At 47.9% G+C, this 17,485-nt stretch overlaps 7 protein-coding genes across 7 annotated transcripts; 5 read left to right on the forward strand and 2 right to left on the reverse strand.

The window, feature by feature from the left end:
• Positions 1–63: 63 nt before the first annotated feature.
• On the reverse strand, positions 64–2,054 carry N7483_006153 (gamma-glutamyltransferase family protein; the record flags this gene model as incomplete). Its single annotated transcript, XM_057089590.1, has 4 exons — positions 64–1,341; positions 1,400–1,749; positions 1,805–1,823; positions 1,890–2,054. 4 exons carry the CDS (start codon positions 2,052–2,054, stop codon positions 64–66), a joined length of 1,812 nt encoding a protein of 603 aa, XP_056949419.1.
• Positions 2,055–2,974: 920 nt separating this feature from the next.
• Positions 2,975–4,672, forward strand: N7483_006154 (GTP-binding protein Obg; the record flags this gene model as incomplete). Its single annotated transcript, XM_057089591.1, has 1 exon — positions 2,975–4,672. One exon carries the CDS (start codon positions 2,975–2,977, stop codon positions 4,670–4,672), a length of 1,698 nt encoding a protein of 565 aa, XP_056949420.1.
• Positions 4,673–5,122: 450 nt separating this feature from the next.
• On the forward strand, positions 5,123–8,296 carry N7483_006155 (ssDNA endodeoxyribonuclease RAD1; the record flags this gene model as incomplete). Its single annotated transcript, XM_057089592.1, has 6 exons — positions 5,123–5,170; positions 5,224–5,401; positions 5,467–5,554; positions 5,611–6,210; positions 6,264–7,338; positions 7,394–8,296. The coding sequence occupies 6 exons, from the start codon at positions 5,123–5,125 to the stop codon at positions 8,294–8,296; spliced, it is 2,892 nt and encodes a 963-aa protein (XP_056949421.1).
• Positions 8,297–8,570: 274 nt separating this feature from the next.
• N7483_006156 (Iwr1 domain-containing protein) lies at positions 8,571–10,498 on the forward strand (the record flags this gene model as incomplete). Its single annotated transcript, XM_057089593.1, has 3 exons — positions 8,571–8,637; positions 8,909–10,222; positions 10,275–10,498. 3 exons carry the CDS (start codon positions 8,571–8,573, stop codon positions 10,496–10,498), a joined length of 1,605 nt encoding a protein of 534 aa, XP_056949422.1.
• Positions 10,499–10,888: 390 nt separating this feature from the next.
• Positions 10,889–12,536, forward strand: cwc27 (putative peptidyl-prolyl cis-trans isomerase; the record flags this gene model as incomplete). Its single annotated transcript, XM_057089594.1, has 2 exons — positions 10,889–10,948; positions 10,986–12,536. 2 exons carry the CDS (start codon positions 10,889–10,891, stop codon positions 12,534–12,536), a joined length of 1,611 nt encoding a protein of 536 aa, XP_056949423.1.
• A 467-nt stretch (positions 12,537–13,003) lies between these two features.
• N7483_006158 (FMN-dependent alpha-hydroxy acid dehydrogenase) lies at positions 13,004–14,659 on the reverse strand (the record flags this gene model as incomplete). The annotated part of the gene is made up of 4 exons (XM_057089595.1): positions 13,004–13,173; positions 13,244–13,913; positions 13,967–14,472; positions 14,527–14,659. The coding sequence occupies 4 exons, from the start codon at positions 14,657–14,659 to the stop codon at positions 13,004–13,006; spliced, it is 1,479 nt and encodes a 492-aa protein (XP_056949424.1).
• Positions 14,660–15,792: 1,133 nt separating this feature from the next.
• On the forward strand, positions 15,793–16,984 carry N7483_006159 (3'-5'-exodeoxyribonuclease; the record flags this gene model as incomplete). The annotated part of the gene is made up of 5 exons (XM_057089596.1): positions 15,793–15,828; positions 15,894–16,071; positions 16,127–16,617; positions 16,684–16,874; positions 16,933–16,984. The coding sequence occupies 5 exons, from the start codon at positions 15,793–15,795 to the stop codon at positions 16,982–16,984; spliced, it is 948 nt and encodes a 315-aa protein (XP_056949425.1).
• Positions 16,985–17,485: the final 501 nt, after the last annotated feature.

Below are 17,485 nucleotides of genomic sequence, written 5' to 3' on the forward strand. Positions count from 1 at the left end.
CCAGGTAACAATAATCAAAACTACCTCTCATATGGTGAAAATTGGATTGACTGCGTGGGCCGCTTACAGCAACGGAAACGCCATACCATCGCCGCGAGGATCACTTCCTGCGCTATACACAAGCTGCTCCTCGTCATAGTGCAAGCGAATGACCTGACCACGACCAAACATCGATCTTTCCCAGCCCTTGAGTACTTCGATCTTATGACCCAAACGACGCAGTCCCTCAATCGCCTCCTCGCTAATACCCTCTTCGACACACACTGTGCGATCATGGTCTTCCGAAGTTGGCGCCTTAATGCAGATACGCGGAGAATCCAAGGCTGCTTGGGGATGGTATCCGAATGCAAGCATGTTCAGCAACACTTGGACATGGCCCTGCGGTTGCATAAACCCACCCATCACACCATACACGGAGTTCAAGGATCCATCGGCGATATTGGTGATCAAGGCAGGGATAATGGTGTGGTATGGACGCTTGTTAGGTGCCAGAGCATTCGGGTGGCCAGGCTGGAGGGAGAAGTTGGCACCGCGGTTCTGCAAAGTGAAACCACAACCAGCAGGAATTATGGCTGTACCGAATCCAGCATAGTTACTGTTGATGAAGGAAATACCATTACCCTCTTTATCTGTTACAGCGAAATAAACAGTATCGCAATGGTTATGAGCTGGACTACCATGATCCAGCAGCTCGGCAACATGATCTGACGAGAACAACTTAGCCCGTTCGGCTAGATACTCGCGATTCAGAAGGCCTTGCGAGGGCACCTTTTCCACATCGGGATCAGTTACCCACCATGCGGCGTCGGCAAACGCAATTCGCAAGCTCTCAATCACGGCGTGGAGATATTCAGCGGAGTTATGCTGGGACTCTGTGAACTTGGGGATCTTGCCTGCTCGCTCTAGCTCCTCCATTATTCCCAGAGCCATCAGCGCAACAATACCCTGGCCGTTAGGTGGGTGTTCCCACACCTCAACGCCCTGGTTGGGCTCGCCGTCTGTCCCTGCGGCTTGCTTGGATGCAATGTCTTGACCGGTGAATTTGAGCGAAATGGCATCTACTTCCTGTGTACCGGCTGCAGCATGGTTCGCGAGGTCCTCGAGATCAATATAACTTCCGAGACTCTGAGCTACCTTTACGATTTCCTCGGCGATACGACCTTCGTAGAAACCTTTCTTTCCTTCCGCTGCGAGTGTGCGGAAGGTTCGGGCGAGAGTAGGGTTCTTCATTATATCACCAGGGAGAGGTGCACGCACACCATCCTTAGCGGAGGAATCCTTCTTCAACATCTCGCGGAAGTTTGGTGACGCTTCACGGATCTCGTTCTCGGATGAGTGCCACTGTGTGTGATGTTAGTGGATCATCTTTCAATCCCCAAATAGTGTCTAATTAACTTACGCCGTGCGATGAAAGCTCCGAAACCACGAAACCCTCCTCTCCCAGCTCAATCGCTGGCTCCAGAATCTGTTCCAGAGAGAGCTTCCCACTGCCAAACTTCTCAATGGTATCCACCCATCCAGCAGCTGCACCAGGAACCGTCGTAGCCAAGGCATTCAGCATGGGAATACTTCCCGCGTCCCCAGGAGCCAAGTTCAGATCCTTCCGTACTTTCTCCAGTGTACCTTTGCCGGGGTATCGACCAGATCCATTCAGGGCGTGGACCTTCTTCGTCTTAGCGTTGTAGAAGAGACAGAACATGTCTCCACCGATACCGGTTGAGCAAGGCTCAGTCATGTTCATGGCGGCGGCTATGAAATGGTTCCAAGGTTAGATTAGTCGTACTGTTAGGAGATTATTACTCACCCACAGCAACAGCTGCATCCTGTCATCAAGATGCGAGTTAGTCCCATAGTCAATTCAGTGAACGAGCCCGGGGTATCCAACTTACAGCTGCATTTCCACCTTGACTCAGAATCTTGTGTCCGGCTGCAGCAGCTAGTGGCTGCGTGCATGATACAATACCCTTCTTGCTATGCACAGTACTCCTGCGGCTAGCAAAGGGCATGTAATCAGCAGCTGCTTTCGCGTAAACAGCCTTGGAATTAAGCGGCATTTTGACTCGGTCTGGAATGGTGGTTCAACCAGAGAAATTTGTATGTGTCGCTTGATTGATCAACTGAGCAGGATGTGTTATGTGTCATTGAGGGGTTAGATGATCTTCTTATATGATAGATGTTACACCCGCGCCCTCTCTGATTGCGCTAATTCAGCGTAGGATACGAATTGATTTCCACCTGCTTCTTTAGGTCAAGAGCGGCCTTATACCCCGCTGTCCGGAGATTGGAGAAGTTGGAGTCATATCGTTCCCTTATCGCGGGGAGCGCGGTGACTTCTCCGATCGACCGCTCTGACCTCGGGAGTGATTGAGATGAATTAATTAGATGCATGGGTTTGATTTGATGCTTTTGGTGTTCAATTTCAAGTTTAGTGCTTATGACTATCACTCTCAAAAAGTCTTCTATATTAATACCGTGACCTAGGTACTAGTACTACTACGCAGTACATATGTAACCTTCAAGTTCAAGTTCAGGTTAACCGATGGCGACCCGCATAGTAGTATATACTTCAAGTTCAAGTTGTCCCGACTCGGGTTCCATGATCCTGCTTCCTCCAGAACTACGCCGCTATTTGGGCATATTTCTCAAGTATACAAGATGCATGAACTTGAAATGACGGGTATTGATCTGGGATATCAAATGGTTATTTTCACAAACATAGCTGGGTGTAATCCGACGATGTTCTATGCTTTTCATTAGTAAATCCCCTATACTTCTTATCTCCATGTGACCACATTCCTTATCGATAAGATCAATCGCAGCTTAGCTTAATTCCTCACTATCCAGCTTGATCTTCCAGGTTTTCCATCCACGAAACTACACCCCCAGCCAATATCAAACGAGACATGTATTATATCTAATTTCAGCACTCAAATTACGTCCGCCTGCAGGCTGTCTCAATCCAATCACAGCCAACATGGTCCGCCCACAAAACTGCCTCTTGCGTTCAATGCAGTCTCTCCGGCCTGGGCGGGTTGTCTACTCTCAAATCCTCCTCACACGAAACCTTCGAGCCACTATATCTTGGTCAAGGCTATACAGTACCGAAAATGATGCCCCGAGATTCAGTGATACCCCTTCCCCCGACGAATCTCAAGACCTCTCGCATTTGAACCCCGACCCCGAAGACTATTCGCGCTTCATCTTTCAAGACAAATGCACCGTCACTATGCATGCCGGCCACGGCGGACACGGTTGTGTCGCTTTTTTACGAGAAAAATATATTGAGGAGGGTGGTCCGAATGGAGGCGATGGAGGTAGCGGAGGAGGTCTCTATATCCAAGCAGTCGAGGGCTTGACAAGTTTACATAAACTTGCTCGGAGAGGAGTTGTCAGGGCTGAGCGGGGAAAAAATGGACAGGGAAAAAGCAAAGGTGGTCAACGCGGTGATGATGTCTTGATTCAGGTACCCATTGGTACTGTGATTCGTGAGATCGAGCGCCATGATCCAGTTGCGGAGGAGAGAGCCCGTCGTCGAAAAGCTTACCTGGAACCTGTGGATGAAGATGAGGCTGAATTCACTCCTATCCGTCACGATCGCTGGGTTCTGTATCCCGGATCCAGGCCTTCTGATTTCTTGACTGTGAAGTTTCCGCGACTCAGACCCCGTCGACAGGCTATCGCTGCCATGGAACCCAAAGCCCCGATATTCCTTGACCTCTCTGAAAAGATGGATAAGCCTTTATTATTGGCGGCCGGTGGTGCTGGTGGATTGGGTAACCCTCATTTCCTGACCCGTGGTATGGGACGACCGAAATTTGCGTCTCGAGGCGAGGGTGGAATGAAACTCGTGCTTGATTTTGAGCTTAAGTTACTGGCTGATGTTGGACTGGTCGGAAAACCTAATGCAGGAAAGAGTACTCTACTGCGTTCGTTGACGAATAGTCGCACCCGGATCGGAAACTGGGAGTTTACTACTCTGTCTCCTCATATCGGGACAGTGATTATTGATGATAATAAGGGTCGTCCGTTGGTGGAGACCGCAGGGAAACGCCGTCGTACTCATTTTACGATTGCGGATATTCCCGGCTTAGTTGAAAATGCTCATCTTGATCGAGGTCTTGGACTTGGGTTCCTGCGACATATCGATCGAGCGGGTATCTTAGCCTTTGTGTTGGATCTCAGCGCTGGTGATCCAGTCCAAGAACTGCAGAAGCTGTGGCATGAACTTGGTGAATACGAGCGAATGCGCAATATGGAACCCCCTGAGCCTACTCCTGAGGAGCCGGAAGGTGTGATCGATTGGAATCCATCTGAAGGCGGTGGTCTTCCAGAGCTGGAGCCCTTACGGACCTCGGAGCTTGAAGTCAATACATCTGAAGAACAGTTCCACCACCAGTTCGACAAACCGATCGTATCTCTTCCTCCTCTTGCTATGCCGCCTATTCACACCAAGCCTTGGTTTGTTGTCGCAACAAAGGCTGACCTGGAGGGTACGCAAGAACAGTACCGAGCTCTTCAAGAGTATCTGTCTGGGGTGGAGAAGGGTACAATTCCTCATCCCTCTGGCCATTCTGACGGCTGGAGAGAGAAAGTGTGTGCTGTTCCCGTCAGCGCTATCCGTGGAGAGGGTGTTGCTCATCTTCCAAAATTGGTGATGGAGTTTCTGAAGTAAATAGACCTTGCGTGACTTCGAGTCTGCATTTTGTACGATAGTCGATCATCCAATGTATAATACAGACGCAGCAAACAGTTGCAAGATATTCCCTCAGAATTGTATCTTCATTAAATTGACTGAATACATCGGATAATCTACACCAGCTGGTAAATTTACTGTAGCTCAGGCTGCTCAGTAATTACTCTTCATGCCTCTATGTCTCTGGGCGGCGAGCGGAAGCTTACCGCCCTGAGCACCAGCGTCATCGTTGAGCTGAAGCTTTGCCGATTGTCATTCGGAGTTAGTTTCGGCCATGCTACAGAGCATACAATATCGCGATACGATCTCAATCCAAAGAGCGTCAAACATGTGAGCTGAGGGAGAACGAATTTCAAGTGATCACGGATATCTTCACTCAACCGACGAATTTCGAGGAATACAGTCGCGCAACGCGCTGCAATTAGCTCCATGCCTCCGGAACGTGCCAATGTGCCCGTGAAGCTATCGCTACCTTTGGTGAGCCCAAAATGACTGCAGCTTATATAAGTTCTATAATTAACATATACCAGCAATACCAACAGGACATCTTCACCGAACTCCGCGCCGAGGACGAGCTAGTGGTCCTTGCCCGCGGCCTGGGCCTTCTGCAGCTGGTAACGAACTTCCTCCATTTCCACGATGTGGCCGGAAACAATTTAGTGTTGGTTGTGGGCGCGGATGAAAGAGAGAATGAGTGGATCGGAGAGGGTACAATACCTACACCTACACTTATACTGGACGGTGAAACTGGAGGCTTACATCTGCGTTCATAGCATTGTCGGAGCATAATGATCGTAGTAAATCCCCATTGGCCAGGGGGTTGAGGATTATCAATACTGAGAAGGCGACGGTGCCTGTGCGGTATGTCTGCTTGGTTGTTGTGCCGGTCGCAATGTACTGATTTGAATATGCGCCAGCGAAGGGATCTACTCCCGAGGCGGTATTCTGAGTGTGACATCCAGAATACTGGTTACCGATTTGCTTTCGAAATTGCTGGACCCGGAAAAGGTGACAGGCATGATAATTCTACATGCTGATCGAGTCATTGCGACATCGCTGGAAGCGTTCATCGTGCGCATCTACCGGCAATCGAATAAGAGGGGATTCTTGAAGGCATTCTCGGAATCCCCAGAACCGTTTACCACTGGATTCGCACCGCTGGCTAATATGCTGGGTAACCTTTTTCTTCAGAAGGCGTCTTTGTGGCCTAGATTCCATGTGACTGTTTCCGAGGCATTGGAGGGAGATCGCAAAGCTGAGGTCATTGAACTCGAAGTTCCGATGAGTTCCAAGATGCGCGATATACAAAATGCTGTGCTTGAGTGTGTTGAACTAAGCGTTGCCGAGTTGCGCAAAAGCAATACAGGTCTAGATATGGAGCAATGGACAATAGACAGCGCTCTGCACAGAAACTTTGCACCTGCAATTAGGCGTCAGTTGCAAACTATCTGGCATCGAGTAACCCCTCGCACGAAGCAAATCGTCAGTGATCTGGAGGCTCTTCAATCTATTCTACAGTGGGTTTCTCAGTTTGATTATAGAATTTGATGATTTTACTAATGTGATATAGTGCTCTGCTGACATACGACTCGGTGGCTTTTGTAAAATTCCTTGATACAATTGCTGCAGCGAATGCACCACCCCCTGGAGCTAACTCATACAACCACTCACCCTGGCTCTTTCTTGATGCTGCTCATGTCCTTTTCCAAACCGCAAAATCACGGGCATACGAGGGAAAATTTGATGCCACGTCGTTGGCCACATTCTCTGCGGCATTGCAGCCCGTCCTTGAGCCTCTGCCTAAATGGGACGTACTGGCAGAAATTCTGCAAGAGATCGAACATGATGCCTACCTGCACCCTGTCAATGCTGACGAATCTAATGGCACGATATTGATCATGTGCAGTGAATTAAAGACGTGTCATCAGCTTCGTGAATTCATTGACACTATGCATACTAAAATTGGCCAAGTATCAACCAAAAGTGATGAGGACGAAGATAAACTGGATGAGGAAAGACCTTCTGGAGAAGTCATGATGAGACGACACTTGCGCAGCTATCTCAATTGGAAGAGATCTCTTTCCAATGTAAACAAGAATTTATCTGGGACTGGAGATGAGTCGGCCAGTGGGTCAGCCAGCCCGGCTCAAAGACAGTCAGGGAGAGCACCTCCTAACAAACGTCGAAGAGTTCGAGGTGGAGGAGCAGTGAACTCCGCAGCTGCACGGGTACCGCATGCCAGTGTTCAAACAGAAGTTGAACAGCCGACAGAAGTTGTCAACCTGCTGAATGAAATCCAGCCTACTGAGATTGAGGAAGCACAAAAGATGGAAATTGAGATCGATGACCTTGAAGATATGGAAGACTATTACGAGTTTTACGACATCAACGATCTTGTGATTGTTCATCCATATGATGGTGATATGGATGAGCGCATTCTAGAGGAAGTCCGACCACGGTACATCATTATGTATGAACCTGACACTGCATTCATTCGTCGGGTTGAGGTTTACCGTAGCTCCCATTCAGGGAGAAACGTGAAAGTGTACTTCATGTACTATGGAGGGTCAGTCGAGGAGCAACGATACTTGAGTGCCGTACGTCGTGAGAAAGAATCATTTACTAAGTTGATCAAGGAGAAGGGTGTAAGTGATTAATGTCTTATTCTCAACCAAGTCAACACTAACATTTTCTCTACAGAGCATGGCCATGACTTTGACTCACGATAAGAGTGCCGAAGATCCACAAGAACAATTTCTCCGCACTGTGAATACGCGTATCGCAGGAGGTGGAAGGCTGGCAGCTACTGCATCTCCGCCGCAAGTTGTGGTAGATATTCGCGAATTCCGCAGTGCCCTCCCCTCGTTATTACACGGAAACAACATGGTAGTCATCCCCGTCCAATTGACAGTGGGTGATTATGTCCTCACGCCGGATATTTGTGTGGAGCGAAAATCCATTCAAGATCTCATGCAGTCTATGCGAAATGGTCGTTTGTATAATCAAGCGGAAACAATGCTCCAGTACTACAAGAACCCGCTTCTCCTCATCGAATTTGACCAGAACAAAGCATTCACTTTCGACGCGTTCGCTAGTACTGGCAATATAAGAACTGAATCAGGATTCTCCTCAACTGGTGCAGCGACTAGCTCCAGTAGCAGTTCCATCGCAAACTCATCGAATCCTAAAGGTGCTCAGCATTTACTTGTCCTCCTCACTCTAGCGTTCCCACGACTGAAAATCATCTGGTCATCGTCTCCCTATCAAACCGCAGAAATATTTGCAGAGCTTAAAAAGAACGCTTCAGAGCCAGATCCACTTCGGGCGGTACAATTTGGCCTGGATGAGGATATCATTGATTTGGGAGGATCTGGGAATATCATGTCTGCGACTGGCATTGAGCAGCGTATTTTCAACCAGCTGCCCCAGGATATGCTACGAGCTGTACCTGGTGTGACGCCTCAAGCCCTTGAACGTCTGATCTTGGAAACGGATAATATCAGCGAGATAGCCAATATGGAAGTGGAGCAGCTGGATCCATTGGTTGGGCAAGAGGCTGCTCGGAGGATTGTTGCTTTTTTTCGAAAGAGCGTTTTTGACTAGTGATTGAGCTGCATGAATGATTCTTGATCTTACATAGCCTTTTTTGGAACGATAATAGTGTAAATTCTTATAGTTAAGGCAACAAGATACTATAATATTTCTTTCTTGCCATGTTATTTTATGATTTTATCTTTATAGATCTCTTAGGAGACCACGTGATGTAACTAGTCCCGATCTGGCGATCTCGATATCCCATCAGCATCATTTTCCACCTCTTCATAAATTCGACAGAAAGACCTAGACACAATTCCCTGTTCTGTTGAGAAACTGAAATATGGCGCTTCCACCCGAGCAGATCAACATTAAGCGGCGTCGAGAGGAAGAACCCGTTGAAACACTCTGTATGTGTGACCCCTTGCTCTTCACTTTTTCTTCACATCCCCGTTGTGTGGTTTACCCCACAATTTACATCCGGCATGGAAAGTCTCAGTATTCGCGATGTGAAACAGCCAATGGCATTAGTTTACCACTGGAATCTTCTGTGAATTCATCTGAACCCCTTGCTACATGTTTCATCTTGATATTTTTGGATTATGAGCATTCTTAAGTGCCCTCGTGATATTTGATTCCGAGGGTCTCTCTTGTCAGATTCTCCGCTAACACAGTATATAGACATCCAATCTGCATTACACCAGACTAAGCGGCGCTTCACTGACTTTGTCTTCCAACGTGTGACTGTTCGCAGTGATGGAACTCCTGTTAACGAGGATAGCGGGCCTCTCCAGCCAACTCCCCAAAGAGTGCTACGCACTCCAAGGTCTGTGAGCAGTCTGCACATTCCTAACCCTCGTGCAGCGGCGGCACAGGCTGCTTCATCATCAGGGGTTCCCCGGGTCCGGGCGACTTCACCTGGTGCAGAGATTCGCGAAGCCCAGCGTGTTGCGGCTGCTCGCAAGGATGCCGAGGAAAAGCGAAAGCGTGCTCTGTACGGCCCACTCACCCCGCAACCTGCCTCGCCATCATTGACTCCCGTCGGGGATTTCTCTGAAGCAGGGAAAACCGTCTCTGACTCCGCATCTGTGGCATCTGCGGTATCTGCGGCATCTTCTCAAAGCCGAGTGCACGCAGTGCGTCGTTTCCAGATCTCGAGGTCCAGTGCCCCCTCGCCTTTGAGCTCTCTTCGTAGTGGAATCCAGAAGCGCCGACCTGATGGGACTGTCCCGGGAGTTGCAGTTCTGGTTGAGCAACTTCAACGCAGACCGCATTCTCGACAAGCTTCTTTGATTGACGACCTAGTTGCTCAAGCTGAGAGTAACAGCCGACCAAGCAGCAGACAAAGCAGCAGCTTGGGTACTTCTGTTCAAGTTGCACCTCAGCCGAAGCCCAGGAAGCGCCCAGTTGTCAATCAAGCAGAGAAGAAATGGAGAGAGGAACGCCAGGGAACGATTTCTGCTGCGAAACAGCATCTTTCTGACACATTAGAGAAGTCTGCTCAGACACATCAAAGTACCTGGGATGAAGAGTCAGAACGTCTGGCAGAGGAGTTTGAACGCATTGCATTTGAGATTGAGCGTGATATGGAGCGGGATGAAAACCAGGATGAGCGTTTTGCCCCTCCTGCATCTCGACCTCAAATACCCATCAGGTCGCCCCAGCCGTTAAAACACCAGCCGCGACCTCCTAAACAGCCCAGAGTGGTACAGTCCCAGCAACCTGTAGCTGCCGCGCCAGCACAAGATGCAATGAATGTGGCAGACGATGATGACAATGACTACGTTTATGATGTTTATATTCGTCGTCCGCTAGGTGAAAGCGATATGCTTTCTAACCCCTTGGCTGAAGCAGAGTCCGACCAGCTCAAGCGCATGGAGGCCTCTACTTCAGGCATTGGTGTCATCGTTATCACAGCTGAGGATGAAGAGTACTGGGAGCATTTCGTGGAAGACGATGAAGAGGAATGGGATAGCGAGGATGCTGATTCTAATGGTTTGTTTAGTCCCCTTGTTCAGTAATGAGAGTCTAGCTAACGACTTTGTAGCTGAGAATAATCCGGCCAATGACTACCCCGAGGAGGAGCTTTCAGCCTCTGACGAAGAGGATGATCCTACTGCAATCTACAGAAAATACCGTTACCGTGCGGCTTCTGACGATGAAGAGTTCGATTTTGATGCTTCCGGGAGCGAGAGTGGTAACCCATACGGGTCTAAGTTTACTCAGTGGCGCCAGGGAGGTAATGATTATTCGGACTCAGAGTCTGATTAAGACCTGGCTCTCATTATATTCATGAAATATATCGAACAGTTTCTTTTGTGAAAATTATTTAGCCTTGTTTACCTGACCATAGAATAATACCTAGTCATTTTTGTAACCGGGATAAATAGTACTCATAGCTCATTTTCCACCCAACATTAGCAAGTTCACTAATTCTGACTCCATATGAAGGTCAGATTGTCAGGATATTATCACAACCTAAGCTAAACTTCAGCGCTCTGTGTTCTCTATATTGACCGGACCATATACAAATATCTCACGTGACATGACGTTCACTTTTCCTCCGCGGCGCCCTGTGGGACTTTGCAATGCGACTCGAATCCTCGATCATCAACTCTCTTTCCTCTACCGGGCTGTGGGTTGCCCAGTTTCATCTTCACAATGTCAACCCAATATGCTACTGAGCCAAATCCAACCGCGTCAGCTACGCTGAATACAACCGTTGGGCCAATCCATATCTCTCCTCTTCGCCAATCAGACACCTCTTACCTGCAAGAACTTCCTTCAACACTGCAAGGACGGCTACTATACCGGAACTATCTTCCACCGTGTTGCGCCTGGATTTGTTATCCAAGGTGGTGACCCAACAGGCACAGGCGCTGGTGGTACATCTATCTACGAGTATCCGGAATTCGAATACGACCCCGAAGCGCGCGATCCCAATGAGCGAGTCGTTCTTCGAAATGAATTTCATAGTCGTTTACGCTTTAACCGGCGTGGGCTGGTTGGAATGGCCAAAAGCGAGGATGGAACCTACGGCAGTCAATTCTTCATTACACTCGATAATACCGAGCGAGAGATGAATGGGCAATGTACAATGTTTGGGCGATTGGAGGGCGACAGCATCTTCACCGTATTGAAAATTGCAGAGGCGGAACGTGTCGAGGATACTGAGAAGCCAGTGTACCCCGTCAAGGTGACGTCCTGTGAAGTCGGCGAGTTGGGGCCTTTGGCGGACAAGTTGAAAGACAGAAAGACGGTCTCGACAACTTCCGGGGGTGATAAGCCAGCAGCTAAAAAGAAGAAGAAGAATCCAAAGGCTGGCAAGGCTCTGTTGAGCTTTGGAGGAGATGAGGGCGAGGAGGAGATGCCCATGCGGCCGGCAAAGCCCAAGTTTAATACTAAACTCGTCGCTGATGTGCCCGGTGCAGCGCCTGAAGCGCAGTCTACATCAAAGCCACAACCTTCTGAGGCTAAGCAGCAACGAAAGCGGCCGCATTCCCCCTCTCCCACGCGATCCCGATCGACAGAGCGTAAACCACGCCCAAAGACACCTGAACCTCAGACACAGCTCCCTATACAAGACCCCGAATCGCCGGAACGATCACCTACACCTAAAAAAGAGTCCAAGTTATCCCGAACGAACGCCGAAATCGCTTCTTTGAAAGCATCCATGCGTCGCAATGTGGATGTGGGACCTGCGGTTACAGGTCGCAAGAAGACGGCTCTCGAATCTATGATCCCTGAGACTGCAATTCGAGGCCGTAGACGCCCTCCACCAAACTCTAGCAATGGTGCTGCATCAAGCACAGGTCCTCGAAATGCCGCTGAGAATGAAGCACTTCGCTTATTCAATGCTTTCAAGGCTAAGCTTGAAGGTACAGAAAGCCGACCATCTGCTCAAACGTCACATACCGAAGCACGAACAGACGAAGGAACAAAGGGCAAAGAACAAAATGGCGATGAAGATGACGAGGAAGCCCAGCTCTGTGATTTGCATTTTATCGCCAATTGCCAATCGTGCCAGTCTTGGGATAATGAGAATGCAGAAGATGGAGACGGAGATAATGCAGACGAGGAAGAAGGATGGATGTCTCACCAGCTACAATTTGGCAAGGATATGCTGGGCAAAGATCTTAATTGGAAGAAGAATAATCGTGACGATGTGGACTCGCTGATGGTTATTGACCCACGGGAGAAAGAAAAGGATCTGGCTGGTCCCAGTGGCGGTCGCAAGAGAGGTCTGCAACGAGACCGTGAACGTGAGCGAAAGCAAGAACGATCCGGAGATCTGGAATGGAGGCGATGAATGTCTTCGTTTATGGACATTTGATACCATTTTGGCTCCAGATATCGAGCATATATCCCCCTACTTAAAAAAGCATGGCACCATAATAATTGGAATCTTGTGATCGATATAAATACCCTTGAAAGTACTAAAATCTGAAAAGAATCTTACATAGAACCACTCCATGTCCGACTCTATATGAATTCGCTCATCGATAGCCAATCGACTGATCGACTCTCCAACCCCGTTGAGGGCTTTGTAACTTCTACACCATCGTGGAAAACGTCCATGGGGTCTTCTTCGTGGGATGGGACGCTTTTGATGCCTCTCAGGCTATGCAGTGCCGACTCGGAGCAGAGTCTATGGATGCTGGCCTATTCGCGTAAAGACTAATCGTACTTGAAAAACTGAAAAGAAAATGAAAGATAGTGCCTTCATTTATTCACCATGAAGATCTATCTGGAAACTAAAGTTTTGCAGGAGCATCATCAAAGCTTCGAACGGCGTCGACCTTTTGCTATCACCCGAGCATATGGGTGTGAGCTTAACCCTGGAACCAGATGGTCAACATCTCCAGTATGCACGTAGTCTGGAGACGCCTGATCCAGTGATGTGATTCCAATATTACGCATGGCTGTCTCTAATTCATCTTGCATGACTATGATAAGAGGCTGGTCAGCGAGCTAGCACGGATGAGAGTAAAAGAAAATGTTGCAGGAAGTACTCACTATCAATAAGATGCTCAACACCCTCTTGTCCATAATTCATGGCGAAAAGCATGCTTCGACCCATTCCCACAGCAGTGGCGCCCAAACAAACAGCTTTGAGGATATCAGTACCACGACGGATACCACTATCCACGTATATCTCCAATGAGTCGAGCACCTCTGGGCATCTCTTGTGAATTTCCAGCAAGGTAATGATAGAAGGAGGGCTAGTATCGAGATTACGACCTCCGTGGTTACTCAACAAAATACCATCCAGACCAGCCTTCGCAGCCATGAGAGCATCGTCTGCTGACATTACACCTTTCAGACACACAGGCTTATGCGTGTGCTGACGGACCCATTTAAGATCTTCCCATGTCAGACCTGGGTCAATGTACCCGGCCATCACACGTCCCAGACCACCGCCCTTTTTGTCGTTTTGCGCTTTCGATGGTGACATTGGGACGGAAATACCCTCATCAGCTTTCACGCGCTCATCTGCTTCACGCTTACCCGGCCATGCGGCGTCAACGGTAACGAAAATAGCCTTGATATTGGGGTTGGCCGAGCACTGTCGGAGCAGCTCAGCGGACTTTCCCCGATCACGGTTGACATATAGCTGGAAAATGAAGCTGGTACCAGGTGCGGCATCTCGCAGTTCGTCCATCGTGAATGATGAGTTATTTGAAATCTGGACTAAAGATTAGCATCTCGAACATTGACTGTTATCAGACTTCAACTCACGCCTTGAATGATTCCTTTCTTTTCACACGCTCGAGCAATTGCGCATTCTCCCTCCGGATGGATAAGTTTGGCCATTGCAGCAGGGCTGACAAAAAGGGGAAGCTTATAGTTCCCACCTAGGATTGTGGTTCGAGTATCTACCTCTCGTACATTCCGAAGAACACGCGGTCGAAGCCATATCCTATCAAAGCATGATTTATTCGCATCACGAGTAATCAGATCCGTGGAGGCACTGGAGTAGAAAGCCCATGTCTTCTTGTTTGCAGTTTTGGAAGCAACATCCGCAAAGTCGTGAGAATTGATAAGAGTCTCCAATGGTGGCTTCTCATTTTCTGAACCTTCCTTTTGAATCTTGCTAGATGGTGCCTTGGTCCACTCCTCATCGATTGTTGCCTCATCCAGTGCACCTTTCAACTTATCTGGCTGAAGTCCTGTTCTGAGAACGCTTGGAGAATGCACCTCGGAGTAAGCTTGCGTGGCATCCCGACCTGCATACTTCATTATGACTGTGCTATATGTCAGCTTTTGAGATGAGATGGGATGCGACGCTGATAACTTACCTGTTGATCCTCCAGGATGTTCATCGAGAAAATCCGTTACATCCCAAACTTGCTTGTCTACCACGATCCAACAATCCTCGGGCGATTTATGTCCCGAGACTTCCTTGGTAGATAACAACTTTTGGTCTACCATTTTCGAAATGAGAACTTCGAACCAGAGCCCGTGTCAATGTGATGAGAAGATTGAAAAGAATTGAAGGTGTGAGCTTGGTAGAATGTGGAGAGAAACTGGCCACCCAGAATGGTTTTAATACTCAGCACAGACTCAAATCACGAACCTAAAGAGCTAGTGCAGGTCTGATCCGTGCGGACGAGGTATTGCTCTACCCGGCAATGTCACCGGAGTTACCCCGGGCTGCTTCGAAGTACATACCAAGAAGGAAAGCAAAAAGCGATAAGAAGCATAATGTGCGAACTCTGCGTACAAACCGATGAACTTCAAACGATTTTGTACCTGCGGATAGTAGTACTTGAATTATACAAATTCATACATAGCTCTCATAACTTTTTATTCCTGGTAGTTGCATCGAATTTCCAAGATTCTACACTGAACCAGTTCTCTAAGAGTCGAATTGCCGGATGTAGATAATGTAGTTCAATTCGATCGCCATAACTCTACCTAGTATTCGAATGCAATCGGGGTTAAACTCGTTAAATGGCCCTCAAATGAAAATATTCACGGACCTTGAGATGGTTAGTACCTCCCTCGGTGTATAACCGACCCGAGCCCGGATTTCTCTCCGTGTGGGCCTGAATCCACAGTGATTATACACCAGATATGCACCGCCACATGAAGAGTCCACCGCCACATATGCCCAGGTGTGGCTAGTGATATCCGTTCGTCAACAGAACACTTCATGGCATTTCCTCAAGGTTTTCATCACAAGGCAATACTAGTGCATAGAATCGACCAATTTAAGTGAAAATATTGATCGAATGCATATCAGACCTCTGGGAAGTACTATCTCGAAAATCACTGGCCTTATCAGCTCCCCAATCGGGATAACAAGAACAACCCGAGGCGTCACATTTACGCGCCCTGCCTTGACTCACTCTCAGAGTTGGTTAAGTAAGTTTCACTGCATCGGTCAATATGACTCACCTCCCGAGCCTGATCGGCGTATCCACTAGAAATTCCTGATTTGTTTATCTTGAAGTAACAATTTATCAGAATCTTGTACCAATCCAAGCTTTCTGGGCTCTACCCAACGTACTCGAAATTTTGCCTCGAAGTGTACTACATCTGAAAATACACAAAATTCAGCCATGGAAGAGTCACCTAACACACTTCGATATGTTGATGTGCGTTTATCTATATTTTCCGTATGGTCCATTCCTTGTCCTGGAAGCTAATATAATTTCTTCAGATCGGGATCAACTTGAGTGATCCAATGTTCAGTGGCACATATCACGGCAAGAAAGCTCACGAGTGTGATCTGGATGATGTTATTCAACGTGCTCGAGATGTGGGCTGTGAAAAGTTCATGGTTACAGGCTCAGACCTTGTTGAGTCTGAGGAGGCTGTCAAGATCGCCCGCAACTATCGTGAGCTCATCTTCATCGACTATACTGGTTTCAGTAACTGACAATATAATAACAGCCGGTTTCTGCTATGCCACAGTTGGTGTGCACCCTTGTCAGGCCAAGCTCTTCGATGAGTACCCTGAAGGCCCCGCGAAGATGCTTGAGGAGCTGCGAAAACTAGCTATTGAGTCCAAAGAAGCTGGTCTTGCTGTTGCTTTTGGCGAAATCGGTCTCGATTATGATCGGTTATTCCACAGTGCTAAGGAACCTCAATTGAAATATTTTGAGGCTCAGTTGGACCTTGCCGTTGAGATTGGAATGCCTCTTTTCCTTCACTCGCGTGCTGCAAGTGAGGACTTTGAGAGGTTACTCGCCGCTAAGCTTCCTCAACTACCAAAGGGTGGATTAGTCCATAGCTTTACAGGTACAATGGAGGAAATGCAAAGGCTGGTTGCTTTAGGTGTTGATATCGGTGTTAATGGTTGCAGCATGAAGACGGAAGAGAATCTGGAGGTTGTGAAGGCTGTTCCCTTAGAACGTCTTCAAATTGAGACCGATGGGCCCTGGGTAAGCATGCAATCTTGAATAATTCTCTCACATGTTATATTCAGTTACTGATTGATATTCTATTAGTGTGAAATACGCCCTTCTCATGCATCAGCCAGGTTTTTGACTGGGGCTCCAGAGTTACCAAAGTCCGTCAAGAAAGAGAAGTGGCAGAAGGGCTTGATGGTCAAGGGTCGGAATGAGCCTGTTGCTATTGCTCGCGTTGCTCATGTTATTGCTGCAGTGAAGGGTATTTCTGTGGAGGAAGTGTGTGAAGCGTGAGTCTCACTCAACGACTGGTAATATCATTATCAACCTACTAATACTTTCTTACAGGGCCTGGAACAACTCAACCAAAATGTTTGGCTTGGGATTGAATTCCGTGTAAAAACTGTTGCTCTTATGCGAATCATTCATGACTGCATATCCTTCTTAGTATGATACCATGATAGACCTCTGTGAAATAATCAGATAGAGTGTGTGATACGGGAGTTGTGGCGCTCTTTGCTCTTAAAATTTACTCAAGTCCATTTCCCCCTAACTCATGCTATCATTATCTTGACGTAGAAGTATCAACACTTCTCAGATCTTCATGGAGTTCGCCTAACAATCTTATCAACCCGGTTTCACTCATAGCAACGGTCGTACTTGACACCGCAGTACATAAATTCCCACCTAGGCATGCTTCCCACGATACAGCATCCGAATATAGACCGCCAGTTTCAATCTCAACGGAGCCAAGGCTTCTCACATTACTTTACCGGACCGTGTGGCTTTGCAACAGTCCCCTTATCTCTATATTTCAAACCAGGCCCCAGACTCCCACGAATCACACACTTCATCTGTACATCAAAGTTACATGAGATGACTCGTTGATTGGCTATGAAGC

The sequence above is a fragment of the Penicillium malachiteum genome (assembly GCF_028827825.1).
Source record: "Penicillium malachiteum strain IBT 17515 chromosome Unknown utg000002l:1.0-8849297.0:1.0-8852440.0, whole genome shotgun sequence".
Taxonomy (NCBI): domain Eukaryota; kingdom Fungi; phylum Ascomycota; class Eurotiomycetes; order Eurotiales; family Aspergillaceae; genus Penicillium; species Penicillium malachiteum.